This window comes from Staurois parvus, unplaced genomic scaffold, assembly GCF_062004578.1.
Source record: "Staurois parvus isolate SC_StPar_1 unplaced genomic scaffold, SC_StPar_1.0 ptg000291l, whole genome shotgun sequence".
Lineage (NCBI taxonomy): Eukaryota > Metazoa > Chordata > Amphibia > Anura > Ranidae > Staurois > Staurois parvus.
The window spans coordinates 9,620,181-9,643,465 of NW_028318087.1; the positions used below are offsets into that span (position 1 = coordinate 9,620,181).

Consider the following 23,285-nt stretch of genomic DNA (forward strand, 5'->3'; position numbering starts at 1 on the left):
ATTTAGCACTGCTCTATTTTAAGGTAATTGCACGGTCATACAACGATGTACCCAAACAAAATTTGTATAATTTTTTTTTTTCACAAAAGTAGTGCTTTCTTTTGATGGTATTTGGATTTTTCTTTTTTGCAATCTAAACGAAAGAAAAAAACCAATTTGTTTTGTTTTTACTTTCTGCTATAAAACAGATCTAATAAAAAATGTTGTTTTAAAAAAAAAAAATCTTAATACATTTTAACCAAAATGTATTCTGCTACATGTCTTTGGTTAAAAAAAAATCCTAGTAAGTGTATATTGATTGGCTTGCATGAAAGTTATAGCATGTACAAACTCTGGTGTACACATCTTGGAATTTAGTTATTTAAATTTTTTTTATACTACTAATGGTGATCAACAACGTATAATGGGACTGCAACAGTGCAGGGGCAGTCTGTCATTAATCAACGCTGGGGGGAACTGACACTGACATTACTAGTGACACTATCACAGTGATCAGTGATAAAACTATACACTGGCCCTGTGCTAAGGGATTAACATGTAGGGCGATCAAGGGGTTAAATGTGTGCCTAACCATGTGTAATGTGTGCTGCTTTTACTAACAGATCTCTTTCTTTATTATCCCTGCTTTGCAGAGATTATTCTCTCTGTATAGAGCCCTGTATTGATTTTCAACACAGAGCTCTGGGATGTGATTGGAGGACACAGCCAATCAGCAGGTCCTGGCAATGAATCATTGGCCAGGATTTGCTGACAGACTCCCACTGGTTATCAGGACACACTGGCTTGGTTGTTCTCAGGACACTGGCATGACAGTGAGCAAGAAAGTGGTGCTGATGTATAACAGTCTGCCTGTCACTGGAATCAGGGCCAGTGTTCCTGGCAGCACTGGTGACACTGGGACAAGTGGCTGGCTGTAATTTATTCGCAGTGAACTGTTGGGCAATGATCAGGGACATGGTGAGGTAGCTGGCATTGTGATCATTGGTAAAATACAGTGTGACAGGCTGTTGTTTCTCACTGGCAGTGGTAACATCTCTCTCTCCTGTCACAGAGGAACTCTGTGTAAAGAGAGAGTTGTAAGCCATACCATGCAGCTTTTTTACATTTGCTGTGATTGGACACAGCAATCATATGGTACCAGACCAATGAAATTGAATCTGGTCATTTATATGCATTGGCCGGAAGGGAGGTGGTTAAAATTTTTTTCCCTGCCTGAAGAAATACATTTTCTGTTTTCCAAGCAGGAGAGGACAAGTATACAGTCTTTAACTACCACACTATAGCTGAAGGACGGCTGCAGCGCGGTTGCCTATTTCTGGGACGTTGTCCATGGACGTCATTCCAGAACATGCCCCCTGCCTACAGACACTGCTGATCGAGTGATATGGTAAACGATACGTGATACTTAAACGGTCAATCACAGCGGCCTTTTACCACGTGATCAGCTGTGTCCAATGACACAGCAGATCACCAGGCAAATACAGTTGCCGGTTATCGGCTGCACTTTCCTCACGCTATCACAGCGTTAGGAAAGTACAGACGATAACCGGCAATTGTCAGAGAAGTGATCAGCATTGATGATCAGTGCCACCCATCAGTGCCACCCACCTGTGACCAGCAGTGCCACCCACTTGTGCCCATCAGTGCTGCCTATCAGTGCTGCCTATCAGTGCCACCTCATCAATGTCTCCTATCGGTGCTGCCTATCAGTGTCCATCGGTGCTGCCTATCAGTGTCCATCGGTGCTGCCTATCAGTGTCCATCAGTGCTGCCTCATCAACGCACATCAGTGAAGGAGAAAAATTACCTGTTTGCAAAATTTTATAATAGAAACAAAGAAAAACTTTTTTTTTCAAATTTATTGCTCTTTTTTTGTTTATAGTGCAAAAAATAAAACACCCAGTGGCGATTAAATATTACCAAAAGAATGCTCTATTTGTGTGAAAAAATGCAAAAAATTTCATACGAGTACAGTGTTGCATGACCGCGCAATTTTCATTGCGCACAGTGGCTAAATGGTTAGCACTTCTGCCTGACAGTACTATGGTCGTTGGTTCAAATCCAAGCAATGGCTCCACCTGCCTGGAGTTTGCATGTTCTCCCTGTGCCTGCGTGGGTTTCCGGTTTCCTCCCACGCTCCAAAGACATGCTGGTAGGGTCATTGGATCCTGTCTAAATTGCCCCTAGTATGTGTATGTATGAATGTGAGTTAGGGATCTTAGACTGTACGCCCCTTGAGGGTTAGGGACTGATGTGAATGTACAATATATGTAAAGCGCTGTGTAAATTGACGGCACTATATAAGTACCCGACATAAATAAAGTGCGACAGCGCTGAAAGCTGAAAATTTGCCTGGGCAGGAAAGGGGTGACAGTGCCCAGTAGACAAGTGGTTAAATATTGCTGATGATTATGTATCATTCTTGAATACCACTGGCAATGTACTGTAATTACAATATAAATTGTACTAGTGATTGGGGAATCAGACAAAGGCTTGGGTGACCTATGATATTTTCATAATAACTGGCTAGATTCTCATTTCTGCCCATCTGTGAAGTATCATTGTGAGGAGCACAGCCTTTACTTTACTACTATTTATTCCTTGTAATGCTCCAAAGCACTCTAAACACGCTTTAAATCTGCATTGTTTAAGTGGTTCACCTTCCTCCTAGGATCTTCAATACAACCATTGTAGGGAGTAATATCAAATTTCAAGGCTGACTGCATACTACACACATTCAGGAAACTCTGAAAACAGATAGTAAAGATAAACAATATATGAGGCAATTTAGGAAAGACTACTGTGTTAGAAGTGCAATAGATAATATCAGAGCAGCCTTGAATAAAAGGACTTCAAAGTGTATGAATGGAATGTGGAAAAGCTGTGGCCACAAGCAATAACTTGGAAGATGTTCAAGAAGAACCAGTCATCCAAAACATTCAAATCGGTCAGTGAAGCAAAGCTGGAGGGTGATTTTGAGGAATCACTGCATTCTCATGGCAGGTGTCCAAACAATGGGGAGCAATTAGCAGAGAAAAGCATCCAGAGTGAAGAGCTTCTTTTCCAGAAGAGTAAATGTACATAATTGACCATTTATTACAGAATTCATTAGAATCCGCATCACCTGCATCATTACACACATGAACAATTGACTTCTAGATCATTAAGAGTGTAGCAAAGTGTTCTGCAAATGATACCCTGTGTGAGAGAACTGCTTCAAGACACAATTACCTGTTAACTAGATTTCCAGGAATTTTCCAGGACAGCGTCTGTTCTAGCATTCTGGCCACACATGTCATAGCCACCGCTGGCCTAACATTCACCACACTGGTCTCGAGTAAGCTATCCTGGAAGATGTCTTGGGAAAACTCAAGGCAAACTTAAAGTGTTACTAAATCCAGGACCCTGCATTCACTATAAGCCCCTATAAAAAGTTGCAGTACATTACCTTCCCTCACACAGCCGAGTACTGCACTCTAGGGGGAGGCAGAGAGCACAGCAGACACTCCCCCTTCCTTTGCTTTCACTTTGCTCAGCGTATTCAATAGTGCCGATGTACAGCCGGCCCTGTGGGACACACCCCCCCCCCCACGTTATTTCCACTCACCATATGCGAGCAGGCAAGTGGAAATTTTGAGGCCTGCATATTTAGTGGCCTGTGAATTACAGTGGTGAAAACATGAACAGCAGGCAAACTCAAATCAAAATGACTTTGATGTAAACATTCTGATTAGCCAGTTTACCTCCACCTTAAAGCAATTTTACTGCTACAGGGCGGCTCTCCTGTGCAAAATCATGTGTGTGTATATATACGTGATTTTGCACTTCCGCCTCACGAGGGCCATTGTGCGCCAACGGAGGAGAGCTTCTGCTGCGAACTGTCACAGCAGAAGCTGATCTGCGAGTTCAGACAAATGGATGTTCAACGGTACCTGCAGATCGTTGGGAAGGGAGGAAGAACACAGCTCTGCTGTGACAGCAGAATATGATGTATCATGTGTCCCTGTAGAGCTGGGAACACGATCCATCACTTCCACTTTTACCAGCGCCATCTAGTGTACACCAAGCACAAATCTAGGTTAACCCTTTGATCACCCTAGATGTTAGCCCCTTCCCAACCAGTGTCATTGGTACAGTGATCAGTGTATGTTTTTAACACTGATCACTGTATTGGTTTCACTGGTTCCCACAAAGTGTTAGTGTAAAAATGTCCACCGAAATATTGTATTCCTGCTAGAAGTCACTGAGAGCCATCATTACTAGTTTAAAAAAATTAAACATTTCCAGTATATGTGCCATAGTTTGTAAATGCTATAACATTTGCACAAACTAATCAATATTGGGATTTGTTTACCAAAAATATGTACTTATTGGGATTTGTTTACCAAAAATATGTAGCAGAATACATTTTGACCTAAATTTATGAAGACATTCGATTTTTAATTTTTTTTTAATTGGATATTTTTTATAGTAGAAAACAAAAAATATTGTGTTTTTTTGTGTTTTTTTTTTTTTCTTCAAAATTGTCAGTCTTTTTTTTTGTTTATAACGCAAAAAGTAAAACCCACAGAGGTGATCAAATGCCAACAAAAGAAAGCTCTGTTTGTGGGGGAAAAAAAGGACATAAATTTAATTTTGGTACAATGCACGACCGTGCAATTATCAATAAAGTAACAGCGCCGTATCACAAAAAAATGGCCTGGTCAGGAAGGGGGGTAAACCTTCCGGAGGGCAAGTGGTTAATCAGAAGACAATGAAAATTCACAGTAGTTCCTATTTAAAAGAGAAGTTCGAGTTTCTGAAAAAAAAAAAAATGCTCGCCTAGGTGGATGCAGCATCAATCCGATACTGTAACTGTCTCCCGGCAGCTCTAAGACTGAGAACTGTCCAATCAAAGACCACTGATCACTGAGTTTTCTGTCTTCAGTCCACAGAGAGCAGTGACTGTCAGTCTGTCACCAGCTCTCTGCTCTGCCCCTCCAGTTCTCACTGGAGTGCCAGGGTGTGGACAGGAAGGGGAGGGGCTGGCTCAGGCACTCAGCAGCACGCTGAGAGGTCGAGCCAGCTGCCAGTCCAGGCATCTGGGTGGATCCCAACTGTAAAGTCAGGATTGATCCAGAACCTGGACCGGCTGAGTGCAGAATGAACTGCACTCCTGTGATCCACTGGCGAAGTAGGGCCAAAATAGCTTTGGCCATACTTCTCCTTTAATTCTTTCTTGGTATCCTGTGATTACTTTGGATTTGGTTATTTTTTCATCAGCTCAGTTTAGAAACATGTTTTGTATTTGTGAGATACTCATTATAATATGATGGCTTGGGCCAAGAAATTAAAAAGATTTAAATTATTTTTTTTATTTTATTGTCCATGTTCAATAATGTATCAACTTAAAAGACAGTATCTGTTAGTTTGGATAGCGTTTCAGATAGCAGATGTCTTTTCTCTCATTGTGCTAGGGGTAAATGCAACAGAATATGATTCTAAAATTGATTACTCTTCCCCGGAGCAGCATGTGTCTAAATATAAACAATATGTTCCTAAATATAAAACGTGTCTGATTTTCCTAGGGCTGATCAAGTTTCCCACTATGCTGATTAAAATAGATTTGATTTCAGCCCTTTTTTTGAATAGAATCCTATTCCTATTATTAATCTGGGACACTTACGCTTAAAGCTTAACTCCAGACACAAAAACTTTTAATTAAAATGTATTCCTCAATAGCCACTAAGGATATAAAGCCACTATGTGTGCACCATATGCCTTTGCAAACACAGGTATTACCTTGTAAATGTACTGGTGAAATCTTAACTGTACTGCAAATAGCCTGTGCAGAGAGCAGAGCTGTGGGAGGGACCCAGTAAACTACCTACTACAGAGCAGAAAAATGCAGGAGGGGGTAGATAAAAGACCAGTCAAACTGCCCATGGAGAGAAAGCAGCAGTGATAGGTCTTTATTACAAGAAGTTCCTGCACAGAGGAAATTTTCACTGTGGATAACTGCACAGATCTGAAAGGAATACACAAGGAACACCGAGATTCAAGGAAGAATACACATGCCTCTGTGTTTAGACAGTATCTGCTTACCTGGAATTCAGCTTTAAAGTGGTTCTAAAGGCTGAAGGTTTTTTACCTGCATTTTATGTGTGAAGATAAAAAACCTTCAGTGCTCAGCTACTGCCTCCCGTTTATACTTACCTGAGCCCAATCTCAATTCAGCGACATGCACAAGAGTAGTGGCTGTCAAGGCTCTTTCCCTCTTCATAGGCTCAGGGACAGCAGTGAGAGCCATTGGCTCACAGCCAGTGAGGAGGGAGCGGAGGACGGGGCTGAGTCACACTCAGTGAGACTCAAGAGCTAGCATGCACGAGTGCCCCCATAGTAAGTGGCATGCTATGGGGGTACTCAGCAGCCGGGAGGGGCCAGGAGTGCTGGCAGGGAACCCAAGAAGTATTACTTGAACTCACAAAGCTAAATACTTATTGTCAAAGAAGATAAGGAATTTGCAGTTAAAGTGGTTGTAAAGGTTCCATTTTTTTTTTTTTACATTCATGCATTCTATTCTGTCACATGGTTGAAAATAGAGTGACTTGGGGCTTGTCTACGTTTATGGTATTGTTCACCACCCCTCTGCAAAGTGTCTTTCAGAGAGCAGTTGACAGGTGACTGGGAGGCCCGCTCACCACCTGTTGTAATCATTGAAAGACTAGTACAACGCTTCAACCGCATTCATCACATGCAGTTGCGGTGTGTCCCTATTCCCTTGAATGGATCATGTTTGCCAATGGTTCTTTCTGCTAACTGCAACACGGGGTAAATTTTGCTGTGATATATGTACTACCTTGTATGGCTGCCGTATTAGATTAAAGTGGAACTGCATTGCATTTGAGCACCACGAACCAGAAATGCTATATAATTCATTTTTAATATTCAAAACAAACTCCTCCATCCATCCATGTCACCATGCTTTATTTTGCTGAGAAATCATTTTGAAAAACGCCTCCTGGCATTTCTGGAAGTGGTCATCTTGAATACGGGCAGATGATTCATGTAGCAGTTACTTCCTTGAATCTATCTGTCCTTAGCTCAGGCGTTGGCTAAGCTGAGAACCCTCCCTCCCTTCCTTTAGACTCTTGGGATGTATGACATCATTTTCCTAGGCATGGAAAAAAGGAAGTAAATGAAAAAATGCAAAAAAAGGTTAAAACAAGTAAATATAATATACTTATTAATGCTAGCAGTATAAGGACTGGAAATAGTCCATGTTGATTGAGAGAGTGAAGTTCCGCTTTAGGCTGCAGCTCAGCCACCTATTTTACCCCCCCCCCGCCTCAAGTGTAAATGAGGCCTTCAGCTTGTGTAAAGGTGAGGCTATTCTAGTTACGTATTTAGTAGCCTGCAATAGTTTGTGTAGATATGTGTTACGTCTTGGTCCTTACTGTGTTTGCAGTTGTAGAATGAACATTAACTGCACCAATGATGGTTTCACTTATCAGGACCATCTCAAAGGTTCACATTGTTCAAGTTTCAAGATTTTTTTTTTCTATGAGAAATCATCATCTCTGTCTTGTAGGTGGGGCCTAGAGCCTCTGATGTGATATGCTGTCACTTACTAGACATCAGGTGAACCTTTGTAATCTGTAACCTAGACTCCCTTAAGAGTCAGTTCTGGCCAGCTCAGAGGATTGCTTTAAAAAAGTCCTGGATTGTTTCTTAGATACACAGAATATAACTGGATGCTAACATTTATAGGTAAAGTTGATCCAGGGAATATTCGATTGTCTCTCAGGGGATCAGGAAGGATTTTTTTCCCCTGCAGGAGCAAATTACCAGTAGATCATGCTTTGCTGGGTCTTTTTGCCTTCCTCTGGATCAACTGTGGGTATAGGATTATAACTTGTTTTGTTTTTTTTTAATGGTTGAACTGGATGGACTTTTATCTTTTTTTCAGCCAGACTATGTAACTATGTAACCTGGAAATACATAAGGAGGAATCATATTGTCCATTCAAAACTTGTATTGCAGTTTTTCGTGAGAGTCACTGGGTTGAATTACTAACTAGATTTATATGTATGTGGCAATGGGGGACTGAGTCCTTCCTCCAACTATATATAAAATAATTCAACTTTCCCTGCTAAATAGTACACAACGTGAAGTGGATGGGGGAAATGAACAATGCTACAGAAAAAAACTTTACTTCACAATGGCTTATGCAGTTTAGGTGGAGCTGGGTCTAATAAATAAATCACAACAGTGGAGACCCTGAAAAGTTTTAAAACACCAGTAGGTGGTTCAGGCTGCCAGAGCGCAGCCAAATCAGGAATATCTGTCTTGGATGTTCTATTCCTTTTAAATTCCAGTCAACAACAACAATCAATGAGCTGCTAATGCTATCCAGCAAACCTACCTCTGTACAAAAGTCAAAACTTTACTCTGTGAGTTTACAATTTACTTCATGATCCCCTGGAAATGTCAGAAGTGAAAGGGGCAGCCTTAAAGCGGAGCTCCACCCAAAAGAGGAAGTTCCGCTTTAAGGACTGCTCCCCCACTCCCCATTAAGGATTGGCACCTTTGGGGGGCGGGGGGGGGGAGCGGGTACCCGAATTTGACAGGTACCCGCTCCCACTTCCGGTCCGATTGCCTAGGTGATCGGAAACAGAAGGTGTCCTCCCTCCCTGTAGTCTTTTGGGACACGTGACAGGTCCCAGAAGACTACAGAACCATTCATGAAGCACGTTACTCGCTCATGCGCAGTGGGTACCCACACGGAAGATGCCGGCCTCCTGGAATACAGGATGGCCGGTGAAATGGGCTGCGGGGGATACACCATGGGACCGAGGGACAGGTAAGTGGCTGTTTTTTAAAAGTCAGCAGCTACAGTTTTTGTAGCTGCTGACTTTTATTTTTTTTGAAAGGGTGAGTGGAACTCCGCTTTAAGTATCAGTCAGGTGTGGTGCATGCACATAGACCACAAGATGTGAGGGATCACGTTTTCAGTTGATATCAGTGTGATACTATTGTCCAATAACATACTGGGTATGAGGTGATCAGTTTGTACTAGGTTTCCAACCTCACTAGTCAGAAATGGAAATCCAATGGCAAGTGAAATGTGGATATATAATCTATTTTACCTATGTATTTAGATGTATGTTTGGAGTGAAGACTTAGTGTAAACCCCAATCAATAGATTAGTATGAATTATTAGGAAATGTAAATGCTTTTACTTTTATCTCATGGCAATATTTTGTAAAAAATGACTTATTTTATGTGCTAAATACCACGGTCACGTTCAGGTACTTGCTCTGTACCGCAATGTAAGAGGTATGGGTGGAGCAAGAAGGAAAGCTGTTTCGCATGAAGGCAGAGTTTGTGCTGATTGACTCAAGTGGGGCAGAAAGCAGGGGATGTCAGGACTGCTGGAGCCACCCTAAAGGATAATTAACAGTCACATGGGGGTCTCTTCTAAACAAGAAGTGCACTGCTTCTCAACCGGGGTCTCCCAGGGCATGCACAGTGAGAATGGCAATGGAGGATACCCAGGATCAGCTGCTATTCCATTGCCATTTAAATAGGGAAGTACAGTGAAATGACAAGATCAACCAGGTGATTACGAACAATCACAACATGTGTAATGGAAACGTGTAGATAGGGTAATGACAGAACAGTACATTTTTAGTTTTAGTGACACTTTAGCTTTTGCTGACATGCCTTGGTTATACTGTTTTATGTTAATACGCTTTTCTGTTAACTTGATGCAGCTCATAGCCTATGCTTATAGTTTACTTCTACTTTTCTTCTTCCTGCAGAAGATGATCCACAGCCTCTTCCTCATCAATGGGTCTGGTGACATCTTCTTAGAGAAACACTGGAAGAGTGTAGTGAGTCGTTCTGTGTGCGACTATTTCTTTGAAGCTCAGGAGAAGGCAGCAGATGTGGAGAATATTCCTCCGGTTATTCCCACCCCTCACCATTACCTTATCAGCATTTACCGAGAAAAACTTTTCTTTGTGGCAGTCATTCAGAATGAGGTGACTCCACTTTTTGTCATCGAGTTTCTTCATCGAGTCGCAGATACATTTCAGGTAGTTGCCAGTGCTGGTTTTTTTTCATTTCTTTTTATTGGTATGGTGAATTGAGTTTTATTTTCTTTTGTTTATAGTGTACCATGCTCAGGGAACAGGAAGTTACTGTTTACTAATTTGCTAACATTGTGTGACAGATGCTTTTGATAATAAACAATAAAAGAATTTCATTATCCATCAGTAGAAGAATTCCATTATGTATTTTATAGTGGCCATACATACTTCGATAAATGATCGAATGCTTTATTTTTTTTATTTTTTATTTTTTTTAATTTAAATATTTATAAATTTTTCATATTATTACAAATATCCATGCAGGGAAACAGTTCACATATAAATAGACAATTATAACATTTCTACATTTCCCCTTCTAAAAGCTCTTTTCTTTCCCAACCCACCCCCTCCTCCCCCTCTGCAAGCTCTAACCCAATCTGATCTCTCGAGGCTTATTAACTTTAGGTAACGTCCTAGATTATAGTTTTCTATATTTCTCTTTCAATCCTGCTTTTTCCCACTTTTCCCATTTCATATAGTATACTGCCATTCTATCTTCCTGCATATGGTACGATTTTTCCATTCTACCTATCTGGTTTACTCTATTAATCCAGTCTTCCTCCTTCGGTACCTCAGTTTTCTGCCAAAACTTGGGTATCAAGCCTTTCGCCGCATTTAAGTAGTACCATACGCCTGACTCTTTGTATTTATTTACTGATGTCTCAACATTATGTAGGAGGCACTAATAAAATATTAATTGTGTCGCGCTCCACCTACTAAAAAATAAAATATTTGAAATATTTTCCCCTTCAAACGTGCATATCATGCACTACTGTGAAATAATGTAAATATATATTATTCCATAGTGATATAAAATAAATTAAAATAAAAACCTCTGTGCTACAATTGATTATTAAACAGTGTTACTAAATATATTATAAATAAAATAAGATCAATAATATAAAAAAAACTCTAATAAATATAATCGAATTCCATATACGTGATATTATTATTATAAAAATAAATAATCAAAAAACCACCATTTAAAGTGACATATATGTGCAAAACAAAATGTGTATGTGACAAATTCCAAAATACACAAAAACATTTTATAATAATAATTAATAAATAATAAAAATGAATATAAAAATAAAAAACCTCTATATAATCTTGCTGTGCAAGTGATATTGTGTGTTCACCTCACTTATACAGCCCAAAGTTCTAAATGGAGCTATATACTTATTGTCCTTAACTAGACATAATATGAATGTCCCAATTTTGATCTTTATATATTGTGAAAAATATATTGCTGTTGGAATGGACTGTAACGTTACTCTCCTTCCACTGGGTGGCCTCCCAAATTCTTCTGAGCTGTAAGGGCTAGATGGATGAATGCGGATATCTCCCTCGTCCTGTGGGGATCAATCTCCTATCTCCTCTTCTCCCCTTTTGCTCCTCCAGTTTAGACCATGTAAAAGAAAAATTCCCACATAGTGCTTTATCTTTCATAAAGACTTTAATTTGTCTCTGGTAAAATGCGCACTTACATTCCACAAGACAATACAGAGCGTGTTTCAATGTGTGCCCATGCACAATAACAGTACTCGCCGTTCTGCTGAGAAGTGGCGTTGTGACGTCAGAGCCCCTCCCCTACGCGTTACGCCACAGGGTCACGTGGCTTCCTCAGGGGGATTCAATCTGTAGGAGGCACGTCGTTGGGTCTAACCCTATGTCGTTTCCAGTTATTTCTTCAATCAATTTGACTATTATCTTCCAGCAAGCTTGGATTTTCGGACATTCCCACCATATGTGAAACACCGTGCCTATCTCTCCACATCCTCTCCAACACATTTTTGAACTTTCCCCACTCATCTTATGCTCAACACTCGGTGTAATGTGCCATCGTGTCACACACTTATAATTAATCTCAACCTCTCTCATACTAACATTCTCGTGTATCAGTCTAAACATCTTTCTCTGTTTTTCCTCATCAAACACTACTTCCATATCCCTTTCCCATTTTGTTATAAAAGTTAACTTTGTGTTTGTGTCTAATTCTGTGAGTATTCTATAGATTTTCGCAATACCGTGCTTCCCATCCCTTCGTGTTTCTAACAGCCTTTCAAACATATTCCACTCCTGTTTTAATCTCAGGGGTTTCGGGAGATTTCCAATAAAACATTTTAATTGATGATATGTCCACTCATCTATTCTAGTGAAGATATCTCCCTTCTTCTCTATTAATTCTTTAAATGGTCTCAATTCCCCCTCTACCAAAACATCTCTCAATTGGATATCTTCCTTTCTAAACCATCTCCCTGATATCTTATCCTTTCCCGGAGGAAAGTATTCAGTGTTTGTAAGAGGCATTAATATAGAATTAAATTCCCATTTTAAGTTTTTGTGTAAGTTGTCCCATACCCTTAAAACATTTAAAGTGTAGATACTTGTGCTTTCTTTAATTCCTCTAAACTGTGCTGGAACCCATATCATCTTACTCAATCTGTTTCCACTAAGATCATTTTCAATTTTTACCCAACTTTTCCCCTTATGGTTAAATGTCCAGTCATATATTCTTGCTAAAACTACTGCTTTATAGTATCTCTTGACATCTGGCAGACCCATTCCCCCTTTCTCTTTAATCCTACTTAATGTTTCATATGATATTCTTGGTTTTTTATTCTTCCATATATATCTTGTTAACATTTTTTTTATTATCTTAAAGAAGGCCTCTGGGATTTTAATTGGTACCATTTGAAATCTATACAATATTTTAGGTATAATTACCATTTTGACTAGGTTTATACGTCCTATCCAGGATGGGTTTCCTCCTTCTAATATTTTTAATTCTTCCCCGATCTCGTTTATCAAAGAAATATAGTTTAATCTATATAAATGCTTAGATGAGACAGTGAGTTTTATTCCTAGGTATTTTATATCTTTTTCTCTCCATATAAAGGGGAATTCTTTTTGTAGCTTTTCTTTTTCGTTCTTTGGTATATTAATGTTCAAAATCTCTGTTTTTGTTGGGTTAATTTTTAGATTTGATAATTCACCATACTCCTTCAGGATCTTCATTATATTTGGGAGTGTTATTCGGGGATTCCCCACATAGAACAATAAGTCGTCCGCAAAGGCCGCTACTTTATGTTCTATAGTTTCTATCTGAATTCCCTTTACCGCTCCACTATTCCTTATTATTGACAACAGAGGTTCCAGTGACAAAACATATAGTAAAGGGGACAGTGGGCAGCCCTGTCTTGTTCTATTAGACATCCCAATGGGGTCTGATCTCTCCCCATTTACCGTGATGATTGCGGTAGGCTCCCTATATAATTTACTTATCCACTCACGCATTCTATCTCCTATCTCCAGCGCTTTTAAGTTGTCCATCATAAAGCCCCAGTCCACTCTATCAAATGCCTTCTCTGCATCAATTGACAAGAGCACCACCGGGGCTTTCCCTTTTCTACTTTTCTAAATAAGCATCAGGGTTCTCAAACCGTTATCTCTACCCTCTCTCCCTGGTACAAAGCCCACCTGATCACCATGTATCCAATCAGACATTAGATCTTTCAACCTGTTTGCTAGAACCTTTGCGTACAGTTTGGTATCAGTGTTCAATAATGAAATTGGTCTATAGCTGGAGCACTGAGAGGGATCTTTTCCCTCCTTGTGAATAAGTACTACATGGGCCTGTAAAGATTCCCTCCTCACCTCCATCCCACCTCCCAGAGCATTCATATACTTCTTCAGCTTGGGTAACAGTAATTCACTGTATTTTTTATAATACCTAACTGTGTAGCCATCCGGTCCTGGGCTTTTTCCTCCCCCTGTACTTCTTAATGCTGCTTTAATTTCTTCCTGGGAAATTTCCATGTCCAAGGAGTTCAACTGTGCTTCACTTAGTTTTGGTAGTCCCGCATTTTTTAAATATATCATCCTTTTTTCATTAATTCCCTCTCGAGCTTCTTTTGGAGAGCCTTGGGGACTAATATTATATAACTTTCTATAACACTCCGTGAACACTTTAATAATCTCTTTTAGTTGAGTAGGCCAACTCCCCCTTAGGACTTTTTATCTTTTCTATATAGTTCCTATTTTTCTTTTTATTCAAAGCTCTCATTAAGTAATTTCCTGGTCTATCTCCCCATCTATATCTCTCACTTAAGACTTTGTTATATACTCTTCTCTTCTCCTCATCCATCAACATCTCTAGCTCAACTTTTTTATCCATTAACTTCTGTCTTGTATCTTTTGTTATTTTCTTCTTGTGGATCTGCTCCAGGTCCAGTATTTCTTTTAGAAGCCCACTGACCCTCTCTCTTCTTTCTTTTTTCTTCCTTGCTCCTGCCGCAATCAAAATTCCTCTTATAAATACCTTATGACTCTCCCAAACTGTAGCTATCGATACTTCCTCTGTTTCATTCTCCTTAAAATATACCTCAATCTCTTTCCCGATCCTCTGAGCTATATCCTCATCCAGAAGAAGAGCCTCATTTAACCTCCACCCTAAACCTCCAGTCCACCTTCTTCCCCATCCCATTTTGATTACGACAGGAGCATGATCAGAGAACGTTCTTGTCTCTATTTCTATTTTGACCAAAAGTTCAATGAGTTGATGGTCTATTAAAATGTAATCTAGTCTCGAGTATGTCTCGTGTGCATTAGAGAAGAAGGTATAGTCTCTGTCTTTCATATGCATTATTCTCCAGGTGTCCACTAGTTGATACTCGTGAATCACTTTTTTAAAAGCTCTCAGAGACCTACCCCCCTCTCTTTGCACAGAAGAGGTAGCGTCCTTTTGTGTTTCCATGCAGAAATTTAAATCTCCTGCTACTATCAAACGCCCTTTTTTAAATTCTATCAATTTTTTCAACAGACCCTTCATATACATCTCCGGTTTCTTATTGGGGCAGTATATATTGGCTAATGTACACTCAATCCCCTGAAGTTTACCTTTCAAGAATAAAAATCTCCCCTTAGGATCGGTCCTTCTATCCTCCAACTCAAATCTCATATTCTTTGCCAATCCTATTGCAACCCCTTTTGCTCTTTTAATTGGAGAGTCAGCGTAATACCATGTTGGGTAATATTTAGATTTCAATTTCACATTTGCCTCTATCTCAAAATGAGTCTCCTGTAAAAATACCACTGACGTTGCCCTATGATGTAACTCCTTAAACAACTTAAATCTTAGGACAACTCAACCCATTCACATTATAGGTTATAAACTGTATTTCTTCCATCCTTCTTAGTTCGCTCTATCTCTCTTCCAAAATGCCTCTTCCTCTTTATCCCTACTATCATGCGGAGTATTAACCCAGTAGCCCCTCCCCTCCCTCCGACCCGACTCCCATCCCCCCTCCATCCTCTCCCCCACCTCTCCCTCCCACCCCCCCATTAGGCCTACTAATTGCCTTCTAATCATTTGTGGACCTAGTGCCACGTTTGATTTTTGACCCTGGGGTTAAACTCTGACCCTGTACGGTTCACCTTCCCAAAGTTCCCTTATCTATCAATTCTCTATTTCTCTTTTTAACTTGCTGCCATTCTTCTTTTCCCCCCAGCATATATCCCTCCTTCTTCCTCCCCCCAACCTGGAATCTCTATTCTCTGGATGTTAAGTTTGTCAAAAAAGTCTCTCAGTTCCTCAGGAAATCTTAAGTATGCGGTAACTCCATTCTTCCATCCGATTAAACACATTGAGCTACTCCATCTATATTGTATATTCTGTTTTTTCATCTGTTCTAATAGTGGTTTCAATGATCTCTTTCTCCTCAATGTCTCAGCTGTCAGGTCTGCAAAAACTTGTATATTTTTCCCTTCATATTTAATACTGGTTCTTCCTCTTATCTTCTTCCATATTTCTTCTCTCTCTCCATTTTTATGGAATTGTACAACTACATCTCTCGGTCTCTCTTCCACCTGCTCTCGTTGGAGCCTTCCTATTCTGTATACATTATCCAGTTCACATGTCTCTGTACTAGATTTATCCATAATGGAGTTTAAAATGTTATGTATTGTCCCTTTTAAATCTTCTCCTTGTGCAGGTTCCGGGACTCCTTTTATTCTGAGGTTCTTTTTTCTATGCATGTTACCTTGTATCTCCAGCTTATGCCACAGCTTATTTTGTGCTTTCCTTATCTCCATTAACTGATTTCTCAATTCAGGGATAGCTTGATCATGTTTTTTAATTTTTTTCTTCTGTTTCTTCTACTCTTGATAATAAATGTCCTAAATCATTCCGGATGATTCCCATCTCTTGTTTAATAGATTTTTCCAAATTTCTAAACATTTCTGCCATCTCCTTTTTATTTGGGATTTGTAGTTCTCCTTCATTTTCTCTCAGCTCTGTTCCCTCTAGTATTAATTGGCTATTATTATGCATTTCCCAGATGACCTGACGCTCTTATTCATACTATTTTCCATTATACTTCTTTCACATATCCCCTGAGATCTTTCTGGGGTCACATTACCCTGGGATGTATATTTTCTAATCGTTCCAGATTGGGAGTGCTTGGGACCGCTCCCTTTACTATTTTTACTCTTCATATTTTCTGTAGGTCCTATCTCTCTCCTTTAAACCTTTAGGGCATATGCTGTAATACGTCCTTTTAAAGAAGGTCCATTTCTTCTGCCCCTTTGGGAATCCCCCCTATTTATTCCTCTCCTGCTTCCGTATTTTACAGTCCATATACAAATTTAATGTGTAGTTCAGCCACTCTCACTCACCTTTCTCCGACTGCTTTTTCAGGAAGGCTGCCTTTCAGGCTCGTTGTCCTCTATTCAGGGGTCCCTTCAGGCTTTATTTCCTCTTTTGGGGGATTCCTCCAGGTTCCTCTCTTTATCCTTTGCTCCCCTCCTCCACAGGTGGTCAGCAAAACAGGACTCCCCTTCGTTGGGACGGCGTTTCCCCGGTTCTTTAGAACGCCGTCCGACTTACAGCGTTGCTGCTCTCCCAAAGCTGGGTCCTCGTGGCCTGTCAGTGAGAGAGCCGGCGTCTCCCTTTGACTAGGAGAGACAGCCGGCTTCTCTTCCTCCCAGTACTCCCTTGCGGGAGGTCACGTGACCGCCTCGCGTCCCCTAGTTTCCCAGCAGCCCGCTGCATCCGACGAGAGGCTTAGTCCGTCCCACTGCCACGGTCCCCGAAAGCTCCGTCCTCTCCGCTCTTCAGGCGGGACCCCCTCTCAAAGGTAGGGTTTAGCTGGGCTTCCTCGGCAGCATGTTTCTTAGGAACGATGGGGTGAGGGTGGCTGTCCCACGGAGAGCGCTCACATCGCTCTCTCCCCTGCCGCCATGGTCAGGCTCCTCCTCCTGAAATGCCTTTATGAACAAAGTATCTTAGTTTTGCACCCTGGCTGATCTACTCAGTTTGATCAAAATTGAGTCTAAATTAATCAGAAGTTATGACTGTTTGTGGATTCGATTGTTTTGATCAAATTGAACACATAAAGCTAAAGTGTGTATGGCCACTATTAGAAGTATGAGTTTTAGGTTGCTAACATTTGAGGATAATTGTTAATGCAATTTACAATACCTATGTTGGTGTATATTTTAAAGGTAATATTTTAAATACAGATATGGTGAACACCCCCTCCCTTACTGATCATTGTAGTATAAAAATCAAAAATGTCCTATCTAAATGCCCCTTTTTACTTGCCATAAAGCAGAACTAAACCCAGCGATACCCCCCTGTGCTTGAATGGTCAAACACCCACAAGGTTCTTCGCCAGCGCTAGCATCTTTTTCCCATCTTCTTCTAGGTGCCGGTTTTTGACCATGTTCACTGGCCAGCTCAGGATGCCCTCACGGGCAGCCCTCACTCAGGATGCCCTCACAAAAGTGAGAGCATCCTGAGCTGGCCAGTGAACATTGCCAAAAAACGGCAGCTAGAAGAAGGTGGGAAAAAGATGCCAGTGATGGCGAAGAACCTTGTGGGTGTCTGACCATGCACAGGAGTTGCATGTCTCTTCTGCATCAAAGGGCTTGCGTGCTCACTGTTTTATTATTATTTACTGTACTTTAGTTCCACTTTAAGTCATGGTCATGTGAAACTTCAGCCCCAGGCCTTCTCCTATTCTGTTTACTTCCTGCTTGAGGCCCTTTTTTGAGTGTGCACATCACTGCCTAAGTAACATGAACAGTTCTGTTGGATAGCTGACTGCAGGATCCTCTCAGAAGAGAGGAGAACTTAAGCCCTCACAGGAGGAGAGTAAGGGACCGGTGGTCTCAGGGCACCATCACAGCAGTAGATTAGTGCCCCCCCTGCACCAGAACCAGCGTCATTGAGGGACCTGGATGAGAAATTTAGGTGAGTATTGCTGGCTTAACAAGTTAAGAGGGGGAAAAAAGACTGTCAGGATGGGTTAGGGGGTTGGAAGGAGAGGTGAGAAATAAATAGTTTTATTCCGAAGTGGAGCCTTAAAGTAATTCAAGCTGGACTGTTTGTTTATAAAACTTTGCTACATAATTGCTTTTCACTTTGTTCTATTTTGCCACTTACATTTTCATCAGTTCAATAATGTGAACCTGCACTTTGCACATGCTGAGCAAGACATTCACTTATACCATAGTTAAAACCAAGAGCAAACATTTAATATATTGTAGCTTACCAGACCTCAGATGTGGTGGCCGCATTCATATATTTTTTTTTTTTTTTTAGGGTAAGAATATTTTTAGCAAGTACAGAAATAACTGCTTATCTTACCATGAATGCATAAGTGTTCTTGTCACTTTCTGTGAGCTAAAAAGATAACAATACAATGTTATGTTTCTTTTGTAAACTAACAATCCCAATAAACTACCATATAATGGAGATAAAAGGCAGACATTTTTATCCACTTGCCCTGCAGAGGATTTACCCCCCTTCCTGACCAGGCCATTTGTTGCGTTACTTTAACTTACAATTGCGTGGTCATGCAACACTGCACCCAAATGAAATTTATGTCCTTTTTTTCCCACAAATGGAGCTTTCTTTTGGTGGTATTTGATCGCCTGTGCATTTCTATTTTTTGCGCTATGCAAAGCAATATAAAGCAATGTGCAGGAGCTGACGGGATAGATCTGTATTGTTTACATGCAGGTCTCTCCACCGTCGGTGATCGTCAGGTGCCGGTAGGGAATCACCGGCCGGGACCCAGTGATTAACAGCTGAGGCCACCAATGGTAGCGCGCCCCCTACCAGGAAATGCAAAATCATATATGTATACGTGATTTTGTGCAGCCCTGCCACAATCTAGCAGTATTTTTACTATAGGGCAGAGGGAAAGCAGTTAAAGTTCAGCCTGTGTGGCAATCATGGCTCCCTCAATGGATACATTGAAGGAGGGAGCATAGCCATAAAGTGACAGGAAGTGTTACTTACAGATATATCCAGGTGAAAATAAAGGAAAAAGGCCTGGAAATAAACAATACAGCCACCACACACCACCACCACCACTGCAAGGACTAGTAAGCTGCAATATATTACGCTTTTGTTTTTAGATGCTGCAAATATCTGTAAGGTTTTTAATTTTTTTTCTTTATAACTTCATTCTTACAGGTTTTTAATTTTTATCTGTGAAATCATTGGGGAGACTTTTCTTACTGTCACTAAACGTCTCTACAAGAAATAAGGGTTACAGCTGTCACCAGAACAAGAAGGCTCAGACAGCAATAAAGAGATTGTCATGAGTTCTAACCCTTCCTTACACTACAAACATTTTTTCGTTTTTGTTGGTATTCACATTTGGATAGATTTCCCATCACTGTATGTATGAAGGTGTATCTCCCCAAAAGGGCAACAAGTGGTAATAAAAATAGTGCTTTAATGGCCAATTTTCCACTTTGATATGACCAAAAAAGTGGATAAAATATACAGACTGGATATATTTTACAAAATTAGTGTATCTACATTTACTTTGATTTATTTTTAGTTGAAATGCAATGAAAATGATTTGATACCTTGACCAGAGCAGCTAAACCATGGATAAAAGGGCCAACTATTCAGTTCAACCTTTATAATTAGGTATCTGTTAACACTCCAGCTAGATCTGTTCAGTACAGTGTGGGCACAGTTTGTAATGTCCTGTCATTTGTTAACTATCATATATGTCATGTGCACTTGTCTTGTTTCTATAAATGTCTGCCAGGATTATTTTGGGGAGTGCTCAGAGACCTGCTTGAAGGATAACGTGGTCATTGTGTATGAGCTGCTGGAAGAGATGTTGGATAATGGATTTCCTTTGGCAACAGAGTCAAATATCTTGAAGGAGCTGATCAAACCCCCAACAATCCTGAGATCTGTAGTGAACTCCCTCACAGGTCTGTAACACACTCACTCAGTTTTTCTCAAGCACACTACAAAAATATTTTATTTCATCACAGATGAGTCCAAAGGAACATTTAAGTATACTTAAAGTGGTTGTAAAGGCATAACATTTTTTTTTACCTTAAAGTGATCTCAAAGTTTTGGCTTTTTTAAAATAATTAACAAACATGTTATATTTGCCTGCTCTGTGCAATGGTTTTGCACAGAGCAGCCCCCCTCCTCTTCTTCTTGGCTCCTCCCCCTTTACCAATGTCCCTAGTAGCAAGCTGCATGCTATGGAGGCACTGGTGTGCTCAGTCTCAAGCCCTGCTCTATGCGTCCATAAGACACATAGAGCCGTGGCTCGGCCCCTCCCCCAGCTCGCTCCTCATTGGCTCATGGGCTTTGACAGCAATGGGAGCCAGTGGCCCCGCTGCTGATTTAGCAAATGAGGAGAGGGAGTCCTGGGACAGCTGAGGCTCCCGTGCACATCGCTGGATCAACAGGGGTTCAGGTGAGTATTAGGTGGAGCTGTGGAAGAGCAGCACACAGAAGGTTTTTTACCTTCATGCATAGAATGTATGACTGTAAAAAACCTTCGGTCTTTACAAGCACTGTAATGTATTCCATGCATTAAGGTAAAAAAATCCCAACAGTTGTATCGCCCCTCATGCCCCCCTTCCCTATATACTTACCTGAGTCCTATCTTGATCCAGCGCTGTGCCTGAGTGCAGCAGCACTGCTCGCTCTTCCCCTCCTCACAGGACTCTGAAAGCAGTTGGAACCATTGACTCCTGCTTCTGTCAATGAAATCCTGTAAGGAGGGTGCAGGGGGGGAGGACAGGACCAAGCCGTGCTGTGTGTGACTATGACTCCTCCAAGCATTTAGCTGGAACTATACATCTGTCACACCTGAAAGAGTTGGACACGAAAGACTCAAACCAGCTTAGCTCTTCAGTAGAGCAAAGATCGACAACATTGGCATTGGGATAGGAAAGTATTCTTTTCTCTGCATCTTTTTATATTTTTGTAATAACTTTTAAGTAGCAACACAGCTCTTTTAACCTTTTTCTGTTTCAATAGTTTCTTTAGTTTTACATGAAGTTTGGTTTAAAAAATGGAAGTCGCACCAAAAATGTAACTGTACAAGTTCCAGTAAATGTACACTCACTAACCATACACTAAAGCTTCCCTTTAATGTAGCTGTGTGACCTCTGCTCAGCAGATTGCTCATGTAATCTGTAGATAATAGTTGTGAGCTGGAACAGTTTGTGTGTGGAAAGGTTAAAGGTAAACTGACAAAGCAGAATGCTGTTTGATGTAGTGCTGAGCTCTACGTGGCATGAATAGATGCATTACCATGAAGTGTTTTTAATGTTATTTTAAAAAGCAGCATGCTTCTCATCCACTTTTCTTTGTTGGCACAAGTTGTAGTTATTGATCTTTTAACATCAATAAATGTGAATGTGAGTACTCATACTGGTCTGTAGCAGCCCCAGCCATTAAAGGTAATCCATAGATTGTAAATTCTGTTGTTTTATTACTATAGCTGAGATTGTTTTATCTCATTTAAGGGAAGCCAATAAGTATTTTCAGTTGGTATTAAAAATTATTAGTAAAATACATCACATAAAATTTAAAGCAAAATGTAAAAGATACTCACCTCTCACCCCAGCTTCCAGCATGCTCACCTATTTGAGGGAGACAACTTTCCGTCTCCTCACAGGGTCTTGGGAAAGCTGAAGATATCAAATCTCACAAGTGTGTACATCTGCATTGTGCTATAATGCTCTCTCTGTAAATTTCCAATCTCCAAGAATTGCGCAGTGATGTCCAATGACATTGACGCCTACAGGAAGCATCAGTAAACCAGGGTGTAATAGGATTATTTTTAAATCCCAACTCTAGGCAAACAAAATAAATTTTCCCCTTACACTTGGGTTGTCCATACACTGCAAGGGTTATTTGCTTGTTTATGTCTAGGGGAAGAATCAAAGGAAATATATCATTAACAGACCCTTCACTCCTCCCCACTGCTGACTCTGCAGCTTCTGCATCCCATGCGCTCTAGTAGTCTATGGTCTTGACATCAGAAAGACCAGAGCAGGATCTATAGTCCTGTTCTGGACGTGAGAGCGCCAAAGAACAGTCCACTGCCAGTACATGGGGGAGTGCCGTCTGCTGGGGGTGTGGAGGATCAGGTAAGTAAAAGTGCTTCTGCTCTCCCCTGGACAAAATGAGTTAATACCCTTGCAGTGCATGCACAGCCCCACTGCAAGCGATTTTTAAAGCCCAAGACCTGGGCGGAAAATATGTTTTTTGTGCATTTTATTAATCTTGGAGCTGCCAGATAATTGTTTTTTTTTTATGCCAGATCTACTTGAACTTGAAAATTAGTGGTTTATTAATATTTGGTCTGCTATATTCCTTTTTAAAGCCCAGGATCAGCTATTACACAATATTTTTCCTCTTATTTCACAGGGAGTAGCAATATGGGAGAAACTCTACCCACTGGACAACTGTCCAACATCCCATGGAGAAGAGCTGAAGTCAAGTACACCAACAATGAGGCCTATTTTGATGTCATTGAGGAAGTAGATGCAATCATAGACAAATCTGGTAAAAAAAAATTGTCTATTTTGTATTTAAAATCTGTTACTGTATTATGGGCTAGCAAGGTTAAATCCTGGTAATGGAAGTGTACGTGCCATTAAAATAGTGTGTGTGTGTGTAATAAACACTAAGATTTTTACAAAGGCTGCATTAAATAAATGTAGTGCCGGTCAGATATAACTGATGAGAAATAGCTGTCATGAGCTTGAATTGGCAAAACCCAAGATACCTCCCAATCAACTTTTGGAGGTAGGAGTATAACCAGCATAATTGACTGCTAAGGTAAGTCCATAGAAGGTGTAGAGTAG

The 23,285-nt window shown here is 40.5% G+C and overlaps 1 protein-coding gene across 1 annotated transcript in view; it reads left to right on the forward strand.

Annotated features, from left to right (window-relative positions):
* The window catches only part of AP3M1 (adaptor related protein complex 3 subunit mu 1), a 75,683-nt gene that overhangs the window by 12,594 nt on the left and 39,804 nt on the right, over positions 1–23,285 (forward strand). The window contains exons 2-4 of the mRNA XM_089682593.1: positions 9,804–10,079; positions 20,207–20,378; positions 22,846–22,983. Of these exons, the coding sequence (XP_089538719.1) occupies positions 9,807–10,079; positions 20,207–20,378; positions 22,846–22,983 (583 nt within the window). The 5' untranslated portion in view covers positions 9,804–9,806. The remainder of the gene's footprint in view (positions 1–9,803; positions 10,080–20,206; positions 20,379–22,845; positions 22,984–23,285) is intronic.